At 37.9% G+C, this 27,557-nt stretch overlaps 1 protein-coding gene across 3 annotated transcripts in view; it reads left to right on the top strand.

The window, feature by feature from the left end:
- The window catches only part of THSD7A (thrombospondin type 1 domain containing 7A), a 437,500-nt gene that overhangs the window by 250,806 nt on the left and 159,137 nt on the right, over positions 1-27,557 (top strand). For all 3 annotated transcript variants that reach the window (XM_053897780.1, XM_053897781.1, XM_053897779.1), the window contains 2 exons: positions 13,664-13,819; positions 15,077-15,289. In XM_053897780.1, the coding sequence (XP_053753755.1) occupies positions 13,664-13,819; positions 15,077-15,289 (369 nt within the window). The remainder of the gene's footprint in view (positions 1-13,663; positions 13,820-15,076; positions 15,290-27,557) is intronic.

Below are 27,557 nucleotides of genomic sequence, written 5' to 3'. Positions count from 1 at the left end.
TTAAAATATCAAGGTACAGACTCAAATGAATACAGTCTATATAATGTATTTACCTTTCTAAAGGCTACACCAACCTACATGTTATGTAGCCTTGTATTTTAGTTCTGTCTTGTGCCTTATAACTCTCTTTATTAGTTTTGTATTGCTACCATAATAGATTACCACAAGCTTAACACCTTATCTTAAGGTTCTGTAGATCGCAAGTCTTGCATGGGTCTCTCCAAGCCAAAGTTCAAGGGCTTACGGGAGATACATTTCTTTCTAGGTGCTCTAGGGGAGGATCTTTTTCCTTCTTCATCTTGGGTTGCTGGCAGAATTTAGTTCCATGCCGTTGGAATACCAAATTCTCCATTTCCTTGCTGGTTGTCCATCTGGGAACTGTTCTTCTAGAGGCCACTCATATCCCTTGGCTCTTCCCCACTCCCTTCAGAGTCATCAGTGGCAACTCAGGTACCTCCCTTCGTTTGAATTTTTTCTCTTTCTTCGATCTCATCTTTCTGACCCATTTGGGAAAGGGTCTCTGCTTTTAAGGACTCCTGTGGCTAGATTGGGCCTGCCTGGATAATCCAGAATGATTTCCTCATCCCAAGGTTTGAAACCTGAATCATATCTATGAAGTCCTTTTTTTCCATCAGGATAATTATATTCACGAATTCCAAAGACTAAGGCATTGAATCTTTGGGGGACCATTATTCTACTACATTCCCCTATTTAATCATTATAATTATGTTTTTACATTCAACATTTACTTTTACTCACATGTAATATTTTCTTTGATTGCCATTCCATCTGACATCTTAGACCCTATTTCTGTATTCATGTTCCTTTTTATGAGAAATAAGTCCTTTGGAAATTTCTTTAATGATGGTCTATAATAGTTAAATTTTCATTTCTGTATGAAAATGTCTCCTTTTGTCCTGATAATTAAAGAACTCTAGATATGCAATTCTAGGCCTCCTACAAGGCCATTAAAACAAAAGTTATGTGACCTGGGATCAATAATGCCCCACAGGAGACCCCAGCTTTAGGACTCTAGTACCATATTGAGTTCATGCTATGGATTTGGAGAATCTTTTGAGAATTTTCCTTTCTTGTGAACCCAGTTGTAAAATTGAAAGGTTTTATTTTTAAATAACATATAGGCTTCTGCTTCTGGGAAAGTAGAGGAAATGTCATTTTTTTCCTAATAATACATAGTAAACAAACCATAAGACAACTCTGAAAGTTGGAGGGGAAAGGGCAGACAAGCTAGAAATCTTAAGACCCAAGAAGCAGCAAGGTGATACTTTCTGCCTCTCATATCTCAGACTTGGAGTGAAGGAAGCCAGCAATCTAGAAATACCAGTGGGTACGAATTTATAAAATTCTTTAACAAATCCCTGCTCTAATGCAATATAATTGTTACAATTTGCTATATTATAAATTGCTTCTAATGCAATATAAAGGTTGAAATTTTTCTGTGTCTAGAAAAAAAAATAATGTGTAATGGGAAAAAAGATACACTACACGGACTGGCGGGAGGGAGGTGGGGCAAAGGGGCAGCCCGCCGGCCAAACAGAGCCCCCGAGTCTGGCTTGCAAAAGCAGAGGGGCCGGACGGAGTGTGTTCTGACAGCAAGCGGGACTTAACATCTGGAAGGTTATAAGCTAACAGCTCTGCTCGGAGAACAGGAGGGCTGGAAGACAACGGGAGGGAGAGCTGTTGAGCCCCTGACGACAGAGCTCAGCTTGGCGGGGAACAAAGGCGCTCGCCAGCACCATCTCCCTCGCCCATCCCCCAGCCAAAATCCCAAAGGGAACCAGTTCCTGCCAGGGAACTTGCTTGTACCGGGCAAACACCCAACGCTGTGCTTCTGCTGATCCATCGCTCCGGTGGGTCTGACTCCCTCCTGGTGCTGCAGGGCCCCTCCCGAAGCGTATCTCCGAAGGAAAAGCGAGCTGAGCCTGCCCCTCCCAACCCTGTGCACCTTGCCCATCCACCCCAGCTAATAAGCCAGATCCCCAGCCCCACAAGCCTGGCAGTGTGGAAGTAGCCCAGACGGGCCATGCCACCCCACAGTGAATCCGGCCCCTGGGAGAAGGGAATAGAAGGCACACACCAGTCTGACTGTGGCCCCAGTGGTGGGCTGGGGGCAGATATCAGGTCTGACTGCACCCCGCCCACCAACGCAAGTTATTCAAGACAGCACAGGGGAAGTGCCCCACAGTTCTGCACCACTCCAGAGACTATCCAAAATGACGAAACGGAAGAATTCCCTCAAAAAACGTCCAGGAAATAACGACAGCTAATGAACTGATCAAAAACGATTTAAACAATAAAACAGAAAGTGAATTTAGAATAATAGTCATAAAATTAATCGCTGGGCTTGAAAACAGTATAAAAGACAGCAGAGAATCTCTTGCTACAGAGATCAAGGGACTCAGGAACAGCCGGGAGGAGCTAAACACTATCAATGAGCTGCAAAATAAAATGGAGACAACCACGGCTCAGATTGAAGAGGCAGAGGAGAGAATAGGTGAACTAGAAGATAAAATTATGGAAAAAGAAGAAGTTGAGAAAAAGAGATAAAAAAACTCCAGGAGTATGAGGGGAAAATTAGAGAAGTAAGTGATGCACTAAAGAGAAATAATCTACGCATAATTGGTATTCCAGAGGAGGAAGAGAGAGGGAAAGGTGCTGAAAGTGTACTTGATGAAATCATAGCTGAGAACTTCCCTGATCAGGAGAAGGAAAAGGGCATTGAAATCCAAGAGGCACAGAGAACTCCCTTCAGACGTCACTTGAATACATATCATAGTGAAACTGGCAAAATACAAGGACAAAGAGAAAATTCTGAAAGCAGCTAGAGATAAACGTGCTCTAACATATAAAGGGAGACCTATAAGAGTCGTGACCAGTCTCTCTACTGAAACTTGGCAGGCCAGAAAGGAATGGCAGGAGATTTTCAATGTGATGAACAGAAAAAATATGCAGCCGAGAATCCTTTATCCAGCAAGTCTGTCATTTAGAATAGAAGGAGAGATAAAGGTCTTCCCAAACAAACAAAAACTGAAAGAATTCATCACCACTAAACCAGCCCTACAAGAGATCCTAAGGGGGATCCTGTGAGACAAAGTACCAGAGACATCGCTACAAGCATGAAACCTACAGACATCACAATGACTCTAAACCCATATCTTTCTATAATAACACTGAATGTAAATGGACTAAATGCGCCAACCAAAAGACATAGGGTATCAGAATGGATAAAAAAACAAGACCCATCTATTTGCGGTCTATAAGAGACTCATTTGAGACCTAAGGACACCTTCAGATTGAGAGTGAGGGGATGGAGAACTATTTATCATGCCACTAGAAATCAAAAAGCTGGAGTAGCCATACTTATATCAGACAAACTAGACTTTAAATTAAAGGCTGTAACAAGAGATGAAGAAGGGCATTATATAATAATCACAGGGTCTATCCATCAGGAAGAGCTAACAATTATAAATGCCTATGCACCGAATACGGGAGCCCCCAAATATATAAAACAATTACAAACATAAGCAACCTTATTGATAAGAATGTGGTCATTGCAGGGGACTTTAACACTCCACTTACAGAAATGGATAGATCATCTAGACACACAGTCAATAAAGAAACAAGGGCCCTGAATGATACATTGGATCAGATGGACTTGACAGATATATTTAGAACTCTGCATCCCAAAGCAACAGAATATACTTTCTTCTCGAGTACACATGGAACATTCTCCAAGATAGATCACTTACTGGGTCACAAAACAGCCCTTCATAAGTATACAAGAATTGAAATCATACCATGCATACTTTCAGACCACAATGCTATGAAGCTTGAAATCAACCACAGGAAAAAGTCTGGAAAACCTCCAAAAGCATGGAGGTTAAAGAACACCCTACTAACGAATGAGTGGGTCAACCAGGCAATTAGAGAAGAAATTAAAAAATATATGGAAACAAACAAAAATGAAAATACACAATCCAAACGCTTTGGGACGCAGCGAAGGCAGTCCTGAGAGGAAAATACATTGCAATCCAGGCCTATCTCAAGAAACAAGAAAAATCCCAAATACAAAATCTAACAGCACACCTAAAGGAAATAGAAGCAGAACAGCAAAGACAGCCTAAACCCAGCAGAAAAAGAGAAATTATAAAGATCAGAGCAGAAATAAACAATATAGAATCTAAAAAAAAAATGTAGAGCAGATCAACGAAACCAAGAGTTGGTTTTTTTGAAAAAATAAACAAAATTGATAAACCTCTAGCCAGGCTTCTCAACAAGAAAAGGGAGATAACCCAAATAGATAAAATCATGAATGAAAATGGAATGATTACAACCAATTCCTCAGAGATACAAGCAATTATCAGGGAATACTATGAAAAATTATATGCCAACAAACTGGACATCCTGGAAGAAATGGACAAATTCCTAAATACCCACACTCTTCCAAAACTCAATCAGGAGGAAATAGAAAGCTTGAACAGATCCATAACCAGCGAAGAAATTGAATCAGTCATCAAAAATCTCCCAACAAATAAGAGTCCAGGACCAGATGGCTTCTCAGGGGAGTTCTACCACACGTTTAAAGCAGAGATAATGCCTACTCTTCTCAAGCTATTCCAAGAAATAGAAAGGGAAGGAAAACTTCCAGACTCATTCTATGAAGCCAGTATTACTTTGATTCCCAAACCAGACAGAGACCCAGTAAAAAAAGAGAACTACAGGCCAATATCCCTGATGAATATGGATGCAAAAATTCTCACTAAGATACTAGCAAATCGAATTCAACAGCATATAAAAAGAATTATTCACCATGATCAAGTGGGATTCATTCCTGGGATGCAGGAATTCACAATTCAATCAACGTGATACATCACATTAATAAAAGAAAAGAACCATATGATCCTGTCAATCGATGCAGAAAAGGCCTTTGACAAAATCCAGCACCCTTTCTAAATAAAACCCTTCAGAAATTCAGGATAGAAGGAACATACTTAAAGATCATAAAAGCCATTTATGAAAAGCCCACAGCTCACAATGGGGAAAAACTGAGAGCTTTTTCCCTGAGATCAGGAACACGACAGGGATGTCCATTCTCACCGCTGTTGTTTAACATAGTGTTGGAAGTTCTAGCGTCAGCAATCAGACAACAAAAGGAAATCAAAGGCATCACAATTGGCAAAGATGAAGTTAAGCTTTCACTTTTTGCAGATGACATGATATTATACGTGGAAAATCCGATAGACTCCACCTAAAGTGTGCTAGAACTGATACATGAATTTAGCAAAGTTGCAGGATACAAAATCAATGTACAGAAATCAGTTGCATTCTTATACACTAATAATGAAGCAAGAGAAAGACAAATAAAGAAACTGATCCCATTCACAATTACACCAAGAAGCATAAAATACCTAGGAATAAATCTAACCAAAGATGTAAAAGATCTGTATGCTGAAAACTATAGAAAGCTTATGGAGGTAATTGAAGAAGATATAAAGAAATGGAAAAACATTACGTGCTCATGGATTGGAAGAATAATTATTGTCAAAATGTCAATACTACCCAAAGCTATCTACACATTCAGTGCAATCCCATCAAAATTGCACCAGCATTCTTCTCGAAGGTAGAACAAGCAATCCTAAAATTCATATGGAACCACAAAAGGCCCCAAATAGCCAAAGTAATTTTGAAGAAGAAGACCAAAGCAGGAGGCATCACAATCCCAGACTTTAGCCTCTACTACAAAGCTGCAATCCTCAAGACAGCATGGTATTGGCACAAAAACAGACACATAGACCAATGGAATAGAATAGAAACCCCAGAACTAGACCCACAAACGTATGGCCAACTAATCTTTGACAAAGCAGAAAACATCCAATGGAAAAAAGACAGTCTCTTTAACAAATGGTGCTGGGAGAACTGGACAGCAACATGCCAAAGATTGAAACTAGACCACTTTCTCACACCATTCACAAAAATAAACTCAAAATGGATAAAGGACCTGAATGTGACACAGGAAACCATCAAAACCCTAGAGGAGAAAGCAGGAAAAGACCTCTCTGATCTCAGCCGTAGCAATTTCTTACTTGACACATCCCCAAAGGCAAGGGAATTAAAAGCAAAAATTAACTGCTGGGACTTTATGAAGATAAAAAGCTTCTGCACAGCAAAGGAAACAACCAACAAAACTAAAAGGCAACCAGCGGAATGGGAACAGATATTTGCAAATGACATATCGGACAAAGGGCTAGTATCCAAAATCTATAAAGAGCTCACCAAACTCCACACCCGAAAAACAAATAACCCAGTGAAGAAATGGGCAGAAAACATGATTAGACACTTCTCTAAAGAAGATATCTGGATGGCCAACAGGCACATGAAAAGATGCTCAACGTCGCTCCTCATCAGGGAAATACAAATCAAAACCACACTCAGATATCACCTCACACCAGTCAGAGTGGCCAAAATGAACTATCAGGAGACTATAGATGCTGGAGAGGATGTGGAGAAACGGGAACCCTCTTGCACTGTTGGTGGGAATGCAAAGTGGTGCAGCCACTCTGGAAAACAGTGTGGAGGTTCCTCAAAAATTTTAAAATAGACCTACCCTAAGACCCAGCAATAGCACTGCTAGGAATTTACCCAAGGGATACAGGAGTACTGATGCATAGGGGCACTTGTACCCCAATGTTTATAGCAGCACTCTCAACAATAGCCAAATTATGGAAAGAGCCTAAATGTCCATCAACTGATGAATGGATAAAGAAATTGTGGTTTATATACACAATGGAGTACTACGTGGCAATGAGAAAGAATGAAATATGGCCCTTTGTAGCAACACGGATAGAACTGGAGAGTGTGATGCTAAGTGAAATAAGCCATATAGAGAAACATAGATACCATATAGTTTCACTCTTATGTGGATCCTGAGAAACTTAACAGAAACCCATGGGGGAGGGGAAGAAAAAAAAAAGAGGTTAGAGTAGGAGAGAGCCAAAGCATAAGAGACTCTTAAAAACTGAGAACAAACTGAGGGTTGATGGGGGAAGGGAGGGAGGGGAGGGTGGGTGATGGGTACAGAGGAGGGCACCTTTTGGGATGAGCACTGGGTGTTGTATGGAAACCAATTTGACAATAATTTTCATATATTGAAAAATAAATAAATACTGAAAAAAATTAAAAGATAGAAATTAATATATCATGAAAATATTATCCAAAGAAAAGCAGGAGTGCTATATTAGTATTAGATAAATTAGGCATAAAAAGAAAAATAATAGAGAAGGACATTATATAATGATAAAAAGGTCAATCCACCAAGAAGACAAACACTAAATGTGTATTCACTAAACAATATACTATAAAATATGTGACAAAAAACTGATAGAACTATAAAACATACACAAATTCAAAATTAAAATCAGGGATGACAGTATCCTAATCCCAATAGTTAATAGAAAACTGGGCAGAAAATCGTTAAGCATTTAGGAGAACTGAATAACACCATCTTCCAACAGAATCAATGGACATCTATAGAACACTCCATCCTATAGGAACAGAATACATCTTCAGGTGTCTGCAGAATACATACCAAGATAGACCATATTCTGAGTCATAAAACCTCAACAAATTTAAAAGCATTTAAATCATACAAGAATGTATTTTCTGAGCACAACTAGAATCAAATTAGAATACTGTCACAGGAAGATAATAGTAAAATCTTCAAACAGTTGGAAAATAAATGACCCGCTTAACCCATATGTGGAAAAGGAATTCTCAGGAAAAATCAAAATACTTTGAACTGAATGAAAATGAAAGTATATCAAAATCTGTGTGATACAGCTAAAGCAGTGCTGAGCTAGTAATTCATAACAGTAAATGCTTACATTAGAAAAGAGGATAAGACAGAAATCAATATTATCTGAGCTCCCACTTCAAAAACCAAGGAAAAAGAAAAAAAAAAAGTTGAAAGCCAGCAGAAGGAAAGAAAGAATAAAAATAAGAACAGAGATCAATGAAATTGCAAACAAAAGTAATAAAGAAAAATCAATGAAACAAATAGCTGATTCTTTGAACAGACCATTAAAATGGAAGCTTCCAGCAAGGTTGATAACATAAAAAGAAAAGACAAAAATCATCAACATTAGGAATTTAACAGGGGATATCACCATAGACCTTACAGCCAGCAAAAGAATAACAAGGGAAACACCACAACTTTATACACATAAATTTGACAATGTAGACTAAATGGAAGGGATCAAAAATCCAAATGAGAAAAACACAACCTACCATAATTTGCTCATTATAAAATGGACTATATTTATCTAGAAAATAGAAAAAGAGGGGTCAAAGTACAATAAGAAGATAACTACAGATCAAAATCCCTGATGAATATAGATAGAAAAATCCTTAACAAACTATTAGCAGACAGAATCCAGTGATAAATTATAAGAAATAAAGACTAGAACCAAGTGCAGTTTATTCAGAGAGGTAAGGCGGGTTCACTATTGAAAACTGAATTGGTGTAATTCATCATATTAACAGGCTAAAAAAAATCACTCACAAATATTACTCAGTGGAGCAAAAACATTTGACAAAATTTAGCAGACATTGTTAATAAAAACCCTCAGGAAAGTACAAATAGAATGGAACACCTGCATTTTGATAAAAAGGATCTATATAAACATGTAAGGGCGCTCTTGGGTGGCTCAGTCAGTTGAGCGTCCAACTTCGGCTCAGGGCATAATCTTGTGGTTTGTGAGTTCGAGCCCCACGTCGGGCTCTGTGCTGGCAGCTCAGAGCCTGGAGCCTGCTTCAGATTCTGTCTCCTCTCTCTGCCCCTACCCCGCTTGTGCTCTGTCTCTGTCAAAAATAAATAAATGTAAAAAAAAAATTTTAAAAACCCAACAAAACCTGTAACCAAGGAGTTCCTGGTTGGCTCAGTCATTTAAGTATCTGACTTCAGGTCATGATCTCGCAGCTCATGAGTTCAACCTTCGCTTAGGGCTCTGTGCTGACCGTTCAGAGCCTGGAGCCTGCTTCGGATTCTCTGTCTCCCTCTCTCTGCTCCTCCCCTGCTCATACTCTATCTCTCTTTCTCTCTTTCAAAAATAAATCTACATTAAAAAATTGTTTTAAAGAAAACATATAGACAACATTGTACTTAGTTGTGAAAGACTGAATATATTTTTTCCCTAAGAGTAGAAACAAAGGGACTGTAGGCAGTCCTTGGCTTGCTTATACCTGCGTTACTGGAATCTCTCCATGGTTTTCCTGGTTGTATCGATGTCAATATCCTGGTTGTGATATTATACTGTAGGTTTGTAATATCTGACGATTGTGGTAACTAGCAAAGGATACATAGGATTTCTGTGATGTTACAATGTCATGTGAATCTGTAATTATCTCAGAATGAAATATTTAGCTGAAAAAAAGTTTTTTTTACATTTATAATTTTTGAGAGACAGAGCATGAGTGGAGGAAGGGCGGAGAGAGGAGACACAGAATCTGAAGCAGGCTCCAGGCTCTGAGCAAGCATTCAGCACAGAGCCCAATGCAGGGCTCGAACCCACAAACTGTGAAATCATGACCTGAGCCAAAGTTGGACACAACCGAATGGGCCACTCAGGTGCCCCTGAAATATTTAGTTTTAAAAATCATATTTGCTGAGGCAAATACCCGGTAGCTCAGTAGGGTAAGCATCTGACTCTTGATTTTGGCTCAAGTCATGATTTCATGGTTTGTGAGCTCAAGCCCCATGTCTGGCTCCGCACTCTTAGCCTGGAGCCTGCTTGGGATTCTCTCTCTCCTTCTCTCTGCCCCTCTCCTGCTCATGCTCTCTGTCTCAAAATAAATAAATAAAACTTAAAAAAATTTTAAGTCATATTTGCTATTCTTAATGGTTATACAGTGGATGTATCTTCAGAATGCTTCATGGGGCCCATTGCTGAAAACAAATATCTTAAATTGACTTCCTATAATATTTTTTTCATTGTAATGCTCTAAACATAAAAATACAAAAATGTTTCAGACCTATAAAAATGTACTGGTCTCATTTTTTTTTTTGTTTTGTTTTATTAAGTCCAGAAAAGTTTGGACATTCTTTTATGACCTCTTGAAGAATGCAAGGTACATATAATTGAATAGCCTTTAAATCATATGAAAACAATAAAGTGTCTCCTTTATTTTCAAGAGATCAACAATAAGACTTAAAAAAGAATTGTTTTTAATGTTTGTTTATTTTTGAGAGAGAGACAGACAGACAGAGTGTGAGCAGGGGAGGGGCAGAAAGAGAGGGAGACACAGAATCCAAAGCAAGCTCCAGGCTCTTAGCTGTCACCACAGAGCCCGACGCAGGATTTAAACTCACAAACTGTGCGAGATCATGACCTGAGCTGAAGTTGGATACTTAACCGACTGAGCCACCCAGGTGCCTCAGCAATAAGACTTTTTTTTAAAAAAATTAATAAAGGTTCTTTGAAACTTACACTGCATGAACAATATTTTAAGTGATAAAATTATATAAGAGTAATGACTGAACCATTCTAAGAAATTTAAATTTCAATATTTGAGAATATGGGATGAGCAGTAAACACTGAATTAATGTAATACAGAGCTATATGAATTATATCTCACAGATTAAACTAGAATTCAGTACATTCTCCTGGGTCTGTCTGTCCTTTACTTCATTTGTTGAATCACATTAATTCCAAATAATTCATGGGCAAAAATAGAATTGACTTACAGTTTTGGGAGCTTAGCTCTTATCTCTGATTAACATTAATATATACTCTACTTACCACAAAAAAAAAAAAACAAAACCTGTGATGAAAATCACCAAAGGAATAGAATCATATACACAACAAATATATATAGGCTTAAAATATCTTAATTTCTCTGTGAGCGTCTATATGTGAACCATGTGATATATGTATAAATATTTATATTCACAAAGGCATCTATAAAATTGAGGTTATTTTTCAATAACTCTATCTCAGTATAGATTTGGTTAGCTTAATAAATCTGAAGACCATGTTGCTTTAAGCAATACTTTCTCAAGCCTGTATTCATCACATTTCTCTTTTAACAGCCCAAGAACATTATTATTCCTGATTATTCTGTTTGATTCATTCAAAATACATCAAAAGCTAAAATAAAAAAAAAAACAAACAAACAGGTATTAGAAACACAATGTTTCATACTGTTTTCTTGATAAAACCTGTTTCCCTTCTAAAGTGTTCAACCTTATATATAAAATATACTTCTTCAGGCCCTACTAGTGCTTATAATTGCATAGTTAAGGAAGACTTTGCAAAAAAAGTAGACTTCCCTTTGTAATAACCATAATTTTCTTTTTTTTAATATATGAAGTTTATTGTCAAATTGGTTTCCATAGTAGTAACCATAATTTTCAAAACAATATCTTAACACTAAATTCTAAAGTTACTTTTAGTCAATTGAAAGAAAAAAATGGAGTCTTTTCAGTTAATTATATACACAATTGCTAATTTAAATGATAGTCTGAAAGATTCCACACCTGAAGAAATTGCTTATGTTAATTTGCAGTTACAGGAATTTTTGTACATACTGTAGCCTTGTAATAGTCAAGGTTCTCTAGAGAAACAGACCAATAAGATATATGTATAGATATATGAGGAGATTTATTATAGGAAATGGCTCCCACAATTATGGGAATGAGGTCACTGGTATAATTCCTCATTTCCCAGAACCAGTAACTCTGATGTCCAAGAGCAGGGGAAGATGCATTCCACAGCTGAGAAAGAAAGTGATTTCACCGTTGTCCACCTTTTTGTTCTATTGGGCTTTCAATGGTTTGAATAATGCTCCACCCACATCAGTTAGGGCTGTCGTCTTCACTGGGTCTACTGATTCAAATGCTAATCTCTTCCACAAACATCCTCACAGATACACCTAGAAACAATGTTTTTTCAGCTCTGTGGGCATCCCTTTCTCCAGACAAGTTGACACATAAAATTAAGTCTTATGCCTGTGAGGATATTAAATTTTTTTTTTCATTTTATGTGAAATATATATCATTGATGTCAAGTTTTTTTTTTTTTTTATGTTCAAAGAAGTGAAGCATTTATTTCTGTATTTTCTGTCATTAACATGCCTGGTACTTTCACTGTTGGAAAGCAATAAAAGTAATCATTTTTGGCTTTGGCTGATGTTACGATACATAGTAGCAATGGTTCTGATAAACTTCAGTGAGAATGTTCATTGTGCTCCATACTAAGCAAATTAGGAGTACCCCAGTCATTTATTTTCACTGAAGTGGGTGGCGTCCGGGAGGAGTGAGGGGGGGAGGAGAGAGAGGTGAGCACTCTTAGGAGGAAAAAGAAAAATTAAAATCTATGAGTAATTTTCAGAACTGAAAAACTATTTTAGAAAGAAGAGTTACTATAATGGCCTTCAGGTAGCATTTATGATCATGTGTGTTTGTGCTTGCAGAAAGTTGAGGAATGTACAATGCCTACAGTTAGCCTTAGAGTTTAAACTCCAAGCAGATATATTTACATTTATTTAAAAGTTAGGATAATATAGCTTACAATATCTTAATTTCTCTATGAGCTTCTAAATGTAACCCATGTGATTGGAATTTGATAGTTCTTCACATAAAGAGAATAAGAATTGTCTAAGACCTCCCTTATTTCAGTCCTTTATGAAAGGGTTGGCATTCCAAATTATCAGACATAAGCAGCAACTAGCTTTTATTAAAGGGAATGTCTAAGAGATTTACTTCTTAAAATTTATAACACAAAAGCAACTACAGCTATATGTTATATACTGCTAAACTTGATTTTCTTCTGTTGTCCATATAGCTTCAAATATGTTTCTTTCTTAGTCATTTTTAACCAGAAGTATGGACACATCTTGACATTAACTGTCAAATGTGTCCTATACAAAATAGCCAAACTCCAGGCATCAAAACAGAAGAGAAGCAAGGGTAAGCAAAAAATATATAGGGTTCATTGGTCAACTTATGAACAGACATGGTCAATTATAAATTAGTTGTCTTAAGGGTTCTGTGTTTTGGATCACATAGGTAGATAATATATACTGTAAAAGTTCTGAGAAGTATCTGGTGAGTCCTCTAGCTGGAGGGGGAGGGAGACACCACATTGGTTTCATGAGCTCTTTATTGTATCTACCGGTTAGCTCTCTGTGGACCAAAATGGAAAGGAGACTCATCCAGCAGAAGCCATGCGGTGGAGACTTTTTCCATATATATATTATTGTCATTGGCCCTCTCCCACTTTCCTGAGTCCTCTAAACCAGATGCCACTTAATTAGAATCTAAATATACAATTTAAGAGATACAGTTAACCTTAAGGATTATTTTACTGATGAGGAAAGTTAGTCTTGACATTATTAATCACATGGCTAATAAGTGGTAAAGCTGGAGATCAACCAGTCTCCAAGGTGTCTAGTCCAGTTTCCTTGGATCACACTATACTGCTTTTTCCCCCCATTCCTTCTCCTTTTTTTCTAGGATGTAGCTAAGAAGCAGTGGAATAATGTCTTGGTGGCACTTGTCCTTCTCCATACACACACATAGAAAAATCATTTTGTTGACCATAATAATTTGTTTAATTCTTAAGTGATCTCTGTATTTTTCTCCAAACAGCCGCAAAACCAGTGGACTTGAAATCATGCACTGGCCCTGTTCCTAATACTACACAGCTGTGTCACATTCCCTGTCCTATTGAATGTGAGGTGTCACCTTGGTCAGCTTGGGGACCTTGTACTTACGAAAACTGTAATGACCAGCAAGGCAAAAAAGGTATGTCCTATTAACATGACATGCTTAAAACTCCTATCAGTTGAGTCAAGTGTGAATTATTTTAAAATGCTCCTCTGTGTTACTTGTGATTATTCATTTGTGATATTTTCCAGAATGGCTAAAGAGTATTGATTGCAAAAGATGAATAAACCTACTCTGATGTTGGTACCAGAACATTAAAACTGAAGTTAATTATCTAAATCTTTGTCCACTTATCTGTAAAAGGGATGTAATATCTGCTACCCATGTTTTCTTTAAAGAATCGATGGGATAATAAACATAAAGCACTTACTTCAATGCCTGATCCATAGCTAGTTCTCAATAGACATAACTCCTTATTACTTTGAAGGTAAAGAAAAAAAACTCTATTGCTTTTATGAGGCAAATCACGTATTTATGAGGATTAGAATAAATGCAGTGGTTTCTTATATGGTGGACACGATGGGGTAATTTTCACATGATCTAGTAATGGAAAACATTTTCTTATTTCCTTTCAAAGACAGTCTTCCAGTGATTCTAATATGTTCACATAGTAATAAACAGACTTATTAATTTTGCTAGTGATTTTAATATGTTTACATGGCAATAAACAGACATTAATTTTGTTATGCACTGTCCAGAAGGACTACAGTTAGGTACTGTTAAAGCACAGGGCACAACTCTGAAGACTTCTCCTTAGAGCCCAGTTGCTTTATATCACTAGTTCATATTTCCAGAGCATCTAAAATCAACTAAGGCTCAAAGAGACAATTTATCTGGAACCATCCAACTTCTCAGAGGTATCTTTTTAGATTTAATTACACAATAGTGTTGAAGAACTCAAAGGAATAGCACGTTAGTCATGAATACTTCCAAATAGCTTGAGATTTCATTGTTTCTTTGAATATTTTATAACTATAGACTTTCCAAAAAAACCAAATTCATTCTGTGTATGTGTATGTGTGTTTTCTCTATCTGTGTGTCTGTCTGTCTCTCTCTGCTTCTGCCTCTCTACCTCTCTCCTGTCCTATGAAGGAGATGACAGTTATATGGCTTTACTTGCTTTCCCTCTTTGGCCCTTCTGTTAATTTATTTATTCATTTAATAAATGATTAAAGAGCTCACATTAAGCTAGAGTGTGAGGATGCACTAGTGATTAAAGCAGATCTGACTTCTACCTTCTACCCTCATCCAGCTTTCACTCAAGTTTTCGTTCAGCCTTCTGAAATATTCAACCATGACAGAAACAATAAATATCTTCCTTCCCCAACAATTCAGGTTTCAAACTGAGGAAGCGGCGGATTACCAATGAGCCCACTGGAGGCTCTGGGGGCACTGGGAACTGCCCTCACTTACTGGAAGCCATTCCCTGTGAAGAGCCATCCTGCTATGAATGGAAAGCAGTGAGGCTCGGAGACTGTGAACCAGACAATGGAAAGGAATGTGGCCCAGGCACTCAGGTTCAGGAGGTTGTGTGCATCAACAGTGACGGTGAGTCAGGCAGGTGTATCTACCCTGCTTTTACAAATGTCTCTTTAACCCTGGAGATTATGCCTTACTTTATGTTAAAATCTCACACCCCTTTATTATAATGGGCTCTATTTACAAACACAGAAATAGCTGTTTCTTCCTCGTTTCTTCCCCTCCGTCCCATCTTCCCTTCTCTCTCTCCCTTCTCCTCTTTGTTTCCTTCCAACCTTCTTCCTTACTTCCTTCCTTCTTTTCCTTTCCTTTCCTTGTCCTTTCTTTCTCCCCTTTTTCTCAGTCTCTCACTTAATCTCTCTCTCTCTCTCCCTCCCTCCCTCTCTGTCTGTCTCTCCCTCTCTCTCTCTGTCTCTCTAATGGTGGCAATGAGGAGGTTCTTTGAACAATCATGGTATTTTTTAAATTTGGAAGCCAGTAACAGAATAAGAATTATATCATCATCAAGGCAATAAAGTATTAAATTGCCATTTAAAAACAGGAGCACCTGGGTGGCTCTGTTGGTTAAGCGTCTGACTTTGGCTCAGGTCATGATCTCAGGGTTTGTGAATTCCAGCCCAGGCCAGGCTGTGTGCTGATAGCTCAGAGCCTGGAGCCTGCTTAGGATCTGTGGCTCCCTCTTCCTTTCTATCCCTCCCCTGCTCGTGCTCCCTTGCTTGTGTGCTCCTGCTTGCTCGCTCATGCTCTCTCTCTCGCGCTCTCTCTCTCTCTCTCTCTCTCTGAAAAATAAATAAACATTAAAAAAAAATTTTTAAAGCATGGAAAGGTAACTTTTCTAAGTGGTATTTTTTTATTCGCCATAGATATGTGCATAAAGGATTATAAGAATTGGTTGACTTGAATCGAGAAGCTTTTATTTCCTGCCTTGATGTTGAATCTTAGGGAAATAATTTAATTTCCAGACTCCCGAACCACATGGCCTTTTGCAACCTAGATTTCCAGAATCAACCCCTGGTTTCTGGGGACCTCACCTCTAGGAATGTCATAGAGCGACTGGGATGGTGATTTTCCACAAGTTTCCTTTCTCAAAGTACAGGAATTACTGTAGACATTCATACCTGATTTTTTGTTTGATAAAATATCCTGTTTTGTTGTTATCCTAATACAAGATTTTTAGATTCTCTCCATGAACACTGCTACTGTTCTGGGGAGACCCCCTTAATCTTCAGTAATCTCTGAGTCACACTGAGGAAACCTAGAACTCCTTGCGCCATAGTTTAAAACCTTTGACTAAAATCGTCTGTAAGGGTCCCTCCAACTCTTGAGTGCTGTGACTCTGCACATCAGAGCAGCATGAACACCAAGCCCCAGGGCCCCATGATCTGACAGTTTATGCTGTTTACAGCACATGCGGAAACATTCTGGTACCCCCTCAGGGGCAGTGGAACATCTGGTAAGCATCATAATTCCTTCCATCCTATTTTCTTCCAGCAAGCAGAATTGTTTCCTCCTGTGACTCAGTCACTGTTCAGTAGAGAAAGATACTCTCTGGGGTAAGACACTGACAGACACTGCTAGTACTGAGAAATTAGCCTTTCGACTTTGAAACGCATAGTGTTGTCTTTGTTCAGGGTCCAGCATTTTCATGTGGGACAGCCTTAGGTAAAATTCAAACCAGCACTTGAGGTTGAAGGCAGAGGAAGGGGATTATTGCTGCAGAAATTTTATGATGCATCTTATGCATTCTGCTTTTTTCTAGATTTTCTGCCTTTCATAGATATAATTACCTATGATACATCCTCTCTTTAGCTTTTACCCAGTTCCACTCTAAAGGCAAAGAAAAGGAGATTGACATCTAATGGGGAGAAGAAGCAAAAGAAATGCATTCTGTTGCACTTAACCACAACTTCAGATGTTTATTTGGATTAGATGGCAATCTGTATTATCTTCTTTCTGAGTTGCTGTAAAAACAGTACAGGTCATATTTATTTCAGTATCACTGGTAACTCCCTTACTGATACTGCTTATTTTTTTGCCTAAATTCAAATAATTTTTCTTATCCTCCTATACACCTTGGGAGGAACTGTGATCCCACACATTGTAAAAGGTGTATTTGAGTGAACAAAGATGACAAAAACATTAAAATAAAAAGTTAATTGTGCATGGCACTTCTGTCTAAATATTATCAAATGAAAAATCAGATCTCACTTAATGCATTGATCTTCCTGGATGTTTGTATGAATTCAGTATATTTTAAATATGCTAGAAGAACTGGCTATTTTAAACATATCAGTGATTAATTTTAATTTTGTCAGGTAAAAAATATTTTGTAGCACAAGTAATAACCCCCTAAATTGTCTTATGGAACACTAAAAAACAAGCAGAAGAATGAGTTATGTATGTCTAGTTATATTGAATAAAAGTAATGTACATTATAGCCCAAAAAGCACATTGGTAGCTCACAGTATACATATGCTGACTTCACTTTTCCTGTCTCCCCCCAAAAAAAATCAATTAAGAAAAAGAAACATACTATTGACATTCAATGTGTTATTACTGTCCTTTATCAGGACATCTGTTTCATCATTCAAGTTTACTTGCTGACATGAATTGGTCATGGTGCAACTCAGTATTTTAACTGGCTCAACTAGTACAAGAAAATTCTTTATTATTATAAGCCCTACAGGCTGCTCAAATTTATATATTGCTGAAACCTAATTGTGCTGATAGAATAGAGCAAAAGCTGGAGACTTGTAAATACTCCTCCACTATTATCATGTGGTCACCTGGTAAGTGTTTAGCAGCTGCACCAAATGTTGTTTTGTAATTAAATCGAACCCAGGGAATTAAAGTTGATTAGTTGTACAGACTCTACCTCTAGGCCTGGCTGCAGCTATAGATTTTGTTTTATAATTAAGTTAAAGCTCAACTAGGGAAATGAAGAATTAGAGCCTGTGAATGTTAGCAAATAATAAAAAGACCTTTTTTCTCCCACATTCCTCACAAATTTCACAACTTTGTTAATGACCTCAAAGCATTGAAAGGCTCCATTTTTTTGCCCTGGAATATTCTTTGTCCAGGCTCCCAAAAGTCATTAGGGTTTGCTGCTGATTATTGTTCATCTTTCCAGTTGTCCTCCAAGGAGCAGAATTGGGGAGGGTTTTTCAGAGCACACAGGAGGAATTTTACATAGATTCTCTAACAGACAGAGGGCGTAAGCAGAAATGGGAGATGAAAGGGAACTCAGAAGACAGATTTTACAGAAAAAGATAAACACTTGATGTGTAATAGAAAAAAATTACCACTCATAATTTAAAGATCATCAGAAAAGCAATTTCCAATCTCTCAGCACAAATACAGGAACTATTCAAAAGGTCTGATGGTGAGATTTGGGGTTGGAAGGGAGAGAAATCCTAGAGTTTGTTGGGCCTTTAAGAAAAAGCAAAATCTGCCCTATTTAAGGTTTTGTGAAATTTGCATGTTTTATTTAAAGGTATAAATTTGGTGTGGCAAGAGTACTTTTGGTAGTCTTGGTTGGTACAACAACAGATTGGTTGGTTAGGGCTAGAAAAGAACAAGACTGTTAGGCTGAAAGGGGAAAAGAAGAAGATTCGTTGTCTTTTTTTTTTTTTTGTCTTCACTTTTTAAAATTTTTTTTTAAATTTACCTCCAAGTTAACATATAGTGTAATAATGATTTCAGGAATAGAATTTAGTGGTTCGTCACTTACGTATAACACCCAGTGCTCATCCCAACAAGCATCCTCCTTAATGCCCCTTGCCCACTTAGCCCATCCCCCCACCCAAAACCCTTCCAGCAACCCTCACTTTGTTTTCTGTATGTAAGAGTCTCTTATGTTTTGTCTCTCTCCCTGTTTTCATATTATTTTTACTTCCCTTCCCTTATGTTCATCTGTTGTTTCTTAAATTCCACATATGAGTGAAGTCATATGATATTTGTCTTTGTCTGACCAATTTATTTTGCTTAGCCTAAATACACTGTAGTTCCATCCACATTGTTGCAAACAGCAGGAGTTCATTCTTTGGATCACTGAGTAATACTCCATTATGTATACCACATCTTCTTTATCCATTCATCCATTGATGGACACTTGGGCTCTTTCCATACTTTGGCTATTATCAATAGCACTGCTATAAACATTGGGGTACAAGTGTGCCTATGAAACAGCACTCTCATATTCTTAGGATAGACACTTAGTAGTGCAATTGCTGAGTCTTAGGGTAGTTCTATTTTTAATTTTTTGAGGAATCTCCATACCGTTTTCCAGAGTGGCTGCACGAGTTCACATTCCCGCCACCAGTACAAAAGTTTGCCTCTTTCCCCACATCCTCACCAACATCTGTCATTCCCTGAGTTAATTTTAGCCATTCTCACAGGCGTGAGGTAGTATTTCATTGTGGTTTTGTTTTCTGTTTCCCTGATGATGAGTGATGAGCAATTTTTTAATGTGTCTGTTAGCCATCTGGATGTCTTCTTCAGAAAATTGGCTATTCATGTCTTTTGCCCATTTCTTCACTGGATTATTTGTTTTTGGGTGTTGAGTTCAATAATTTCTGTATAGATGTTGGATACTAACCCTTTATCTGCTATGTCATTTACAAATATCTCCTCCCATTCTGTTGGTTGCCTTTTAGTTTTGGTGATTGTTTCCTTTGCCATACAGAAGTTTTTTATCTTGGTGAGCTCCCACTAGTTCATTTTTGCTTTTATTTCCCTTGCCTCCGGAAACTTGTCAAGTAGGAAGATGCTCTGGCCAAGGTCAAAGAGGTTGTTGTCTGTTTTCCTCTCTAGGATTTTGATGACTTCTGTGTTATGTTTAGGTCTTTCATTCATTTTGAGTTTATTTTTGTATAAGGTGTAAGAAAGTGGTCCAGGTTCATTCTTCTGCATGTCTCTGTCCAGTTTTCCCAACACCATTTGCCAAAGAGACTTTTTTCCATTGGATATTCTTTCCTGCTTTGTCAAAGATTAGTTGCCCATACATTTTTGGGTCCATGTCTGGTTTCTCTGTTCTGTTCCATTGATCCATTGTGTCTGTTCTTGTGCCAGTACCATACCGTCTTGATGATTACAGCCTGTAATACAGCCTGAAGTCTGGAACTGTGATTCCTCCAGCCTTGGTCTTCTTTTCAGGATTACTTTGGCTATTTGGGGTCTTTTGTGGTGCCATACAAATTTTAGGATTGTTTGCTCTAGTTCTGTGAAGAATGCTGGTGTTATTTTGATACAGATTGCAGTGACTGTGTAGATTGGTTTGGGTAATACAGACATTTTAACAATTTTGTTCTTCCAACCCATGAGCATGGAATATTTTTCCATTATTTTTGTATAAGAAGATCCATTGTTGTATTAATTACTTAAGGAGACTGTAAAGCCAATATTGTTTCCACATATCCCTCCCCTCTATTGAAAAAAAAAAGTAGTGCCATCCATATTTCTTTACTATGTGCTCTATTTCAGATATCAGAATTTCAAAGCCACAGTTTGTATTTTGTTATTAGTATTGCTCTTTAAAGCAGTGAATCTCAACAGTTTCAAAATGCCTACAACTCCTATGCTACATTTCTTATTCTTCTCCGCATCATTAACAGTTAATATATAACTAGTGACATTGACATTTATGACTCACATTTATACTTGACTCAGATTTTCATGAAACCAAAAACCAATATTTTTGTGGAAGTAAATCAATAGAATTCATCATTACATAGCTCCTAAGGGTACAGTAGAAAAAGCAGTGACCAGCCAAGGCCCTAACAGTATATTATGCTATTCTTGAAGCAGTTTGCCTCTGGCTCAACTTCTTCCTCTTCCATTGGGTAAAGCCTGTCAAAACGTAAATAAATGAAAATGTAATTATTATATAAATAACCTTTAATCACTCTACTTTATTTATTAAAACTAACTGAGTTTAAATGTCATTAACAACAAATGTTTTCCATACATCCAAAACTTGACTAGAACACACCATTGTATCATGCCATTATGGTTAAAACCTATTGGGTTATTAAGAACATCTGCCAACAAATGCCTCATATACAAATGGTAGTACTACATCAATTATATTAGATATTTACCAGTCTTTATAAGTGGATATAAGATATATGGACATATGTATGTATTCATTTTATTCAAATATTTTTTTTAGTTTTTGAAATTCCAGATCGATTTTTTCAGTGTTCTATATCCCCCAGTACCAGAATCCCCTTAAGTATACTATAAAATCAGATTCCTAAGTCGTCTTCTCTACGACTCCAATCGTAGAGAAGTCTGATTCATTCAGACTCCAATTAATTTCAGTCTGTGGAGGCAAATGCCAGAAAGCTGCATTTTTTTTATTTTATAGAGAGAGACCACACAAATTGGGTAGAGAGGTGAGGTCAAGGCGGGGGGGGGGGGGGGTGCTGGGGGAGAGGGAGAGACAGAAAGGGAGAGAAAGAGAAAGAATTTTAAGAAAGCTCCACGGTCAATGAGCCTGAAATGGGGCTTCATCTCATGACCCTGGGATCATAACCTGAGCCAAAATCAAGAATCAGATGCTCAAGTGACTGAGCCACCTAGGTGTGTCCCTGCCCCTTATTTTTAGAAAGAAAGCTGCTTTTTTTATGAAGCTCCCTAGATCATTCTGATGTGCAATGAAGTTTATGAACCAATGTAGTAAAATGAGAAAGGGATTGTTTTGGTGGAGCCTAACACCCAAATCTGTTACCCCAGCACAGCACCAAAGCAAACTGAATGGATTTGGATAATGCTAAAAAAAGACCTGTGATCAAGAATATGTTGAGATTAGTTTCAAAGAAAGCCTTTATAGTAAGTTTTTCTACATCTTTTGGAACACTTTTGCATATCATCAGAAATGCCAAAGGAACCTACTGTAAAAGATGGGAAACGATGATATTAATGTCCAGAGGGCTGGCTAGTCATGTGACTGCTTACTCTTTCCGAAATTTTTCTTTCTTCTGGAACGAAATACGCATCCAAATATGAGTAGAGGAAAGGGATACTTGCATACTATTTATTTCCCGAGTACTTTATGTCATACTTCTTTTTTCCAATGTATTCAGTAGTAAGACTAATGTAAGGGTTATCATTTCAGTATCTTGAGGTAAATGCAGGAATAAATATCTAGAAAATATTGAAAATTCTGACCTCTGGAAGGCAAGACTCGGTGTTGGGAGAGATGGTGTGAGGTACTGCTCTATTTTATTTTAAACCGTGAAGTACAATCTGTGTCCAGTTTATAAATTGTATAAACATTGAATTAATTTGTCCAAATATATGTTTATTATGAATAAAAGTCTGGGGACACCTGGGTGGCTCAGTCGGTTGAGTGCTGACTCCGGATTTTGGCTCAGGTCATGATCCTAGAGACATGGGATCCATCCCCACATCGGGCTCCATACTCCATGTTGAGTGTGGAGTCTGCTTAAGATTCTCTCTGTCTCCCTCTGTCCCTTTTCCCTACTTGCACATGCATTCTCTCTCTAAAGTAAGAAAAGGGGGGCACCTGGGTGGGCTCATTTGGTTAGGTGTCCAACTCTTGATTTCAGTTCAGGTGATGATCTTACAGTTTGTGGGATTGAGCCCCCATCGGGCTTTGTGCTGACAGCATTGAGCCTATCTGGGACTCTCTGACCCTCCCCTGCTCGCACACTGTCACATGCGCATGTGCACACACTGTCTCTTTCTCAAAATGAATAAACTTTTTTTTTTAAAGAATAACAATCTGAAGAGCGACAGAGGTATGTAGGATGAGGAGTTAAAGGATGGGGAGCAGAGCAATCCAAGAATAGAGAGAAAAGTTATAAAGCTTATAGTTGAGACTAATATTTTGCCTAATTAAAAGTATTCATAAATCCTCCTCGGAGCATAAGCCAGGTCAAGGGATTTGATGCACACAGTTTATTAAGGATGTGCTCCCAGGAGAAACCAGTGAGAGGAGAGGGAATAAAGAAGCAAAATAGAGAAGAGGTAATGTGTCTTGGGTTCCCAAGACTGCTCCCACTAAAGGGACTCACAGAACTCAACACAGAGACATACCCACAGCTTTGATCTATTACAGTGACAGAATACAAAGCGAAAACTGTGAAGAGAATAGGCATATGGGGCAAAAGTCTGGAAGAAACCAGGCATAGGCTTCCAAGATTCCTCTCCCCATGGAGACAAACAGGATGTGCGTAATTTTTTCACCAGTGAGTTGTGTCAACACTTGTGAAGCACTGTGTTCAGGTAACCTCTTCTGAGCCTATGTAGGTATTCAGAGTTTACGTCAGGAGTCAGCCATATAGTCATCCTCTGGAGTCATCCATACTCCAAAAGGAAAGCACATGTTCAACCTAAGGCACATTGTGCAAATACTTTAAGTACAGGGATCAACACTTCTCATTTAGAAAATAATGGAGACCTCCAGAAATTGAAGTTCTGGGTCAACCTAGTGAATAAGGCCATCTTAGGATAACACTGTTGGGCCTGCTATGTTAACTCTTCTGCACAGGAAAACAGCAAAGCTAGAGACTCAGTTTGATTAGGGGAGATACTCTGGAGTTTAAACCCCAAAGGTTGTGGCTTTAGGGGGAAAAAGTGGGGCTTTTAAAAAATTTTTTTAACGTTTATTTACTTTTGAGACAGAGAGAGACAGAGCATGAACAGGGGAGGGGCAGAGAGAGAGAGGGAGACATAGAATCTGAAACAGGCTCCAGGCTCTGAGCTGTCAGCACAGAGCCCGACGCGGGGCTTGAACCCACGGACCATGAGATCATGACCTGAGCTGAAGTCGGACGCTTAACCGACCAAGCTACCCAGGCGCCCCAAAAGTGGGGCTTTTAATACTCACACCAGTCAACTGTTGTCTCACAACTGCTAGAGGACGGAGGAAGGTGGGTCCCAGAACCTTCTAGCTCTCTGTATGAGCCAGACAGCTCTAGTGCCCAAGATCATTCAACTGAAAGTCAGGAATGAGATATTAGCAGCAGAATTGTGAGAGATGGGAGCAAAGGTCCAGTAAAAGGGATCGCTGGAGTTCCAAGCTGTGCAACAATATTTTCGAGGAAGAGATTGAATTAAAGTGGGAAGGGTTGTACATGTTGTATGTACTAAAACCTAACACCTGGTAATTGTGTCTTTTACACTAGAGAAGGAAGGCCTAAAAGGATACAGGTTTTCCAGTTTAGGGAAATGATTTGATGGGACCTTTTTGATTGACAAATGGGCAGTACTCCTTACATTGCCTTAATGATAAGAGTTGAGTTCTGCAAAATAAAATAGAATTTTTAAGCTACCTGTGGCAGAATGGAAAGAGAGGCACAGAGTTTGGGGGTTATAAAAAAAAGGATGTGAGAAGGGTCTGGAAGAAATGAGAGTAAGGATCTCAAGGAAGAAAAAGCTTGAGGATGGCCACAGCTAACTAGAAATACCCTTTGGTATGAAATAGGTAATTCCATTTTATTGGTTTGTTCAGGACAGTACCATTTTCTTAAGGTCATTAATTTTTTTAGGTTTATTTTGAGAGAGAGAGAGCACACACATGAGTGATAACAACCGGGAAGGGGCAGAGAGAGAGAGAGAGAGAGAAAGAGAGAAAGAATCCCAAGCAGGCCCCACGCTGTCAGCGCAGACTCTGACACAGGGCTCAATCCCAGGAACCGTGAGATCATGATGTGAGCTGAAATCAAGAGTAGCATTCTTAACTGACTGAGCCACCCAGGCGCCGCTCTTGAGGTCATTATTAATGCCACCCCCTTTGTTCTAATAAGTGTCCTGCTTTGTAGAGCAAGTGGTATGATCACCCTAGGGATGACTGATAAATTTTGAGACAGAGGAGGCATAATTTGGAAGCAAAAGTTTTAAGAGAAGTATTAGCCCCGTGAAAATTCTAACAGAAAAATAATGAGAGGGAGGATTCACAGTCTCTTAAGAGGTTGTTGAATTTCCCAGTGAAATTCAAGTAATTCTACTTGAGTTTTAATGGAACTTCAGAAGGCTGAAAAATCTGAAAACAATCAAGCAGCAGACATTGAGATTGTTTCATATTTGAAAATGTTACAATACCTTTTTAAGAACTTGAAGAGGGTGTTCAGACATATTTTTGGTTCTTTCTACCAGGAGAATAACTTTTGTGATATATTTTGTCATAATTATTTATCAATGATGGACAAGAACATCATAATAAACAAATGGGAGGAGTTATGAAAACTTAAGTTAAAATTTGTATAAATTTAGAATGGAAGCTAACCTAAATAAGATTGACTTCTAAAATTTTGGCCAAAACTCTGAGTTCAGGTCACTTCAAACGTCTGTAGTGCTAGATAAGAACACAGTTGCAAAAGCATGATCACTCTGTAGAACTGGCATCTACTTTTTAACACAAATTATACAGCCATTACATGGAAAAGCTGATCTTTTAAATGCAAAAATATGTCCTATAACTGAATTGTTTTTCTATAATTTAAGCAATAAGTCAACTAAGAAGTTGCTTTCCTGGAGAATGCTATGCCATTTAATGTTTTTGAAATATAATTAGGTTGGATGTTATGCTTAAATCTAAGGTCTGTCACTTTACAATTAGGATCATCTAATACTGTTGATAGGAGTTTTTTCCTATAATTGCATTGAGATTCTCTAATTTGTTGTAAAGGAGAAAGTTGCTATAGCTTTTTAGAAAATTTAAGGCAAGAGACTATTCTTTACTGTTGGTTTGTAGTAATCACAATTTTATTTTGGCCTTAAAAAATCTAGCATAAGATAACCTGATCTGTGGTGTTTTGTGTGTGTGTGTGTGTGTGTGTGTGTGTGTGTGTATTTTGATATATTGTTAGTAAAAATTATTTTTTGTTTGTAAGGAAACCATCTGGATTGAGCCAGTGTTCTTTTGCATAGAAATTTCTTGGCGAAGAGTAGGGTTTTATAAAGAATTTTCTTTTTCAAAGGGAGAATTAGCACAAGACTCTGATGAAATTTAAATAAGCCTAGTTTACTTACCACTTCATGAGATGTGATATAAATGTCCCACTGAGTGTTAGCTATTACCTCTAATGGCAAATATAAGAAAAAAAGAAAAGACAACAGCCCTTTCACTTTATCATAGGTAGCCAGGTGCCTTAAAAACCTCACGGCAGTCACCTTATTCAAAGGTGGGTCAATAAAAGCCACTATGGATGGAAAGGACATCTTTCAGTCAAATTAGACAGGAGTTGAATTATTAAACCCAACAGATACCTCTCTTCCCTTCCATTATCCCTTGTTTGCTTCTTCAACTCTGCTTTATCTCCTCTGTCAGACTTTATTGTCATGTGACTTCATTGATTTCACTTTCCTCTGGTTCCCTTCCTACTTCTCAGGCTGTGGATCATTTAACTATTACTGGCTAATAATCACCTCAAAACTTACTGGCTGAAAATAAAACCAATTAGGATTTCTCGTGATTCTGGGAAGTTCCAGTTCAGGTTTCACCTGGGCTCATTTATGGAGGTGTAGCTATGACTGGAAGGTCCAAGATGGCCTCCCTCACATATTTTACAGTTGGTGCTGTGTACTAAGGTACACTCGTGCTTCTCCACATGGGCTCTCATCCTCCAATAAGCTAGACCAGCTTTCTTACGTGGTGGTTTTATGGCACTGCTCTGAGAAGACAAAAACAAGCTGGCAGGCCTCTTGAACTGCACATTGTCACTTCTGCCACATTCTCTTGGTCAAAGCTAGTTGCAATGACAACTCAGATTTAATGGGTAGGGAAATAGACTCTTCTCCCAGTAAGAGACATTACACAGAATTATGGCCAAAATATTAATTTACAGTAGTCTACCCTGTGGGTCACAATTGTTTTCAATCCCTCCACGTGCAAAGTATACCCCCTCGTAACCCAGGAATACCAAAATTTTCCTGCAGTTATTTATTCATTCTCTCATGATCTGCGTCTGACTCACAAATAGATGAGTTTTGTCAGATACAGCAGTTGGGTGTGGCTATTCTTTATTTTGATTGATTGATTGATTGATTGATTGATTGTATATACTTACTTTGAGCTTTTATTTTCAGAGGAGCTGGGGTTTTTCTCTCTCACCGGAAACTTGTCGTAAATTCTCTTCTGTGCACCTCAAAATAATTCATTATTGCCCTTTAATCATAGATTTTTTAATAAGGAAAAAAGAAAATAAATTATACAATGTAATGTATGTATATATAACAGTCTTATATATATAAGTCATGTATAGTATTGTTTGATGAACTCAGAATTCTAGAACTTGCCATCTTAAACAGAATTGTAGTTTGTATTTTCCACATAGTACCATACTACACATACACTAAAATACATTATTAT

The sequence above is a fragment of the Panthera pardus genome, unplaced genomic scaffold (genome assembly GCF_024362965.1).
Source record: "Panthera pardus isolate Hobbes unplaced genomic scaffold, ASM2436296v1 HiC_scaffold_8, whole genome shotgun sequence".
NCBI lineage: Eukaryota > Metazoa > Chordata > Mammalia > Carnivora > Felidae > Panthera > Panthera pardus.
This window is presented reverse-complemented; position numbering and strand designations above follow the sequence as displayed.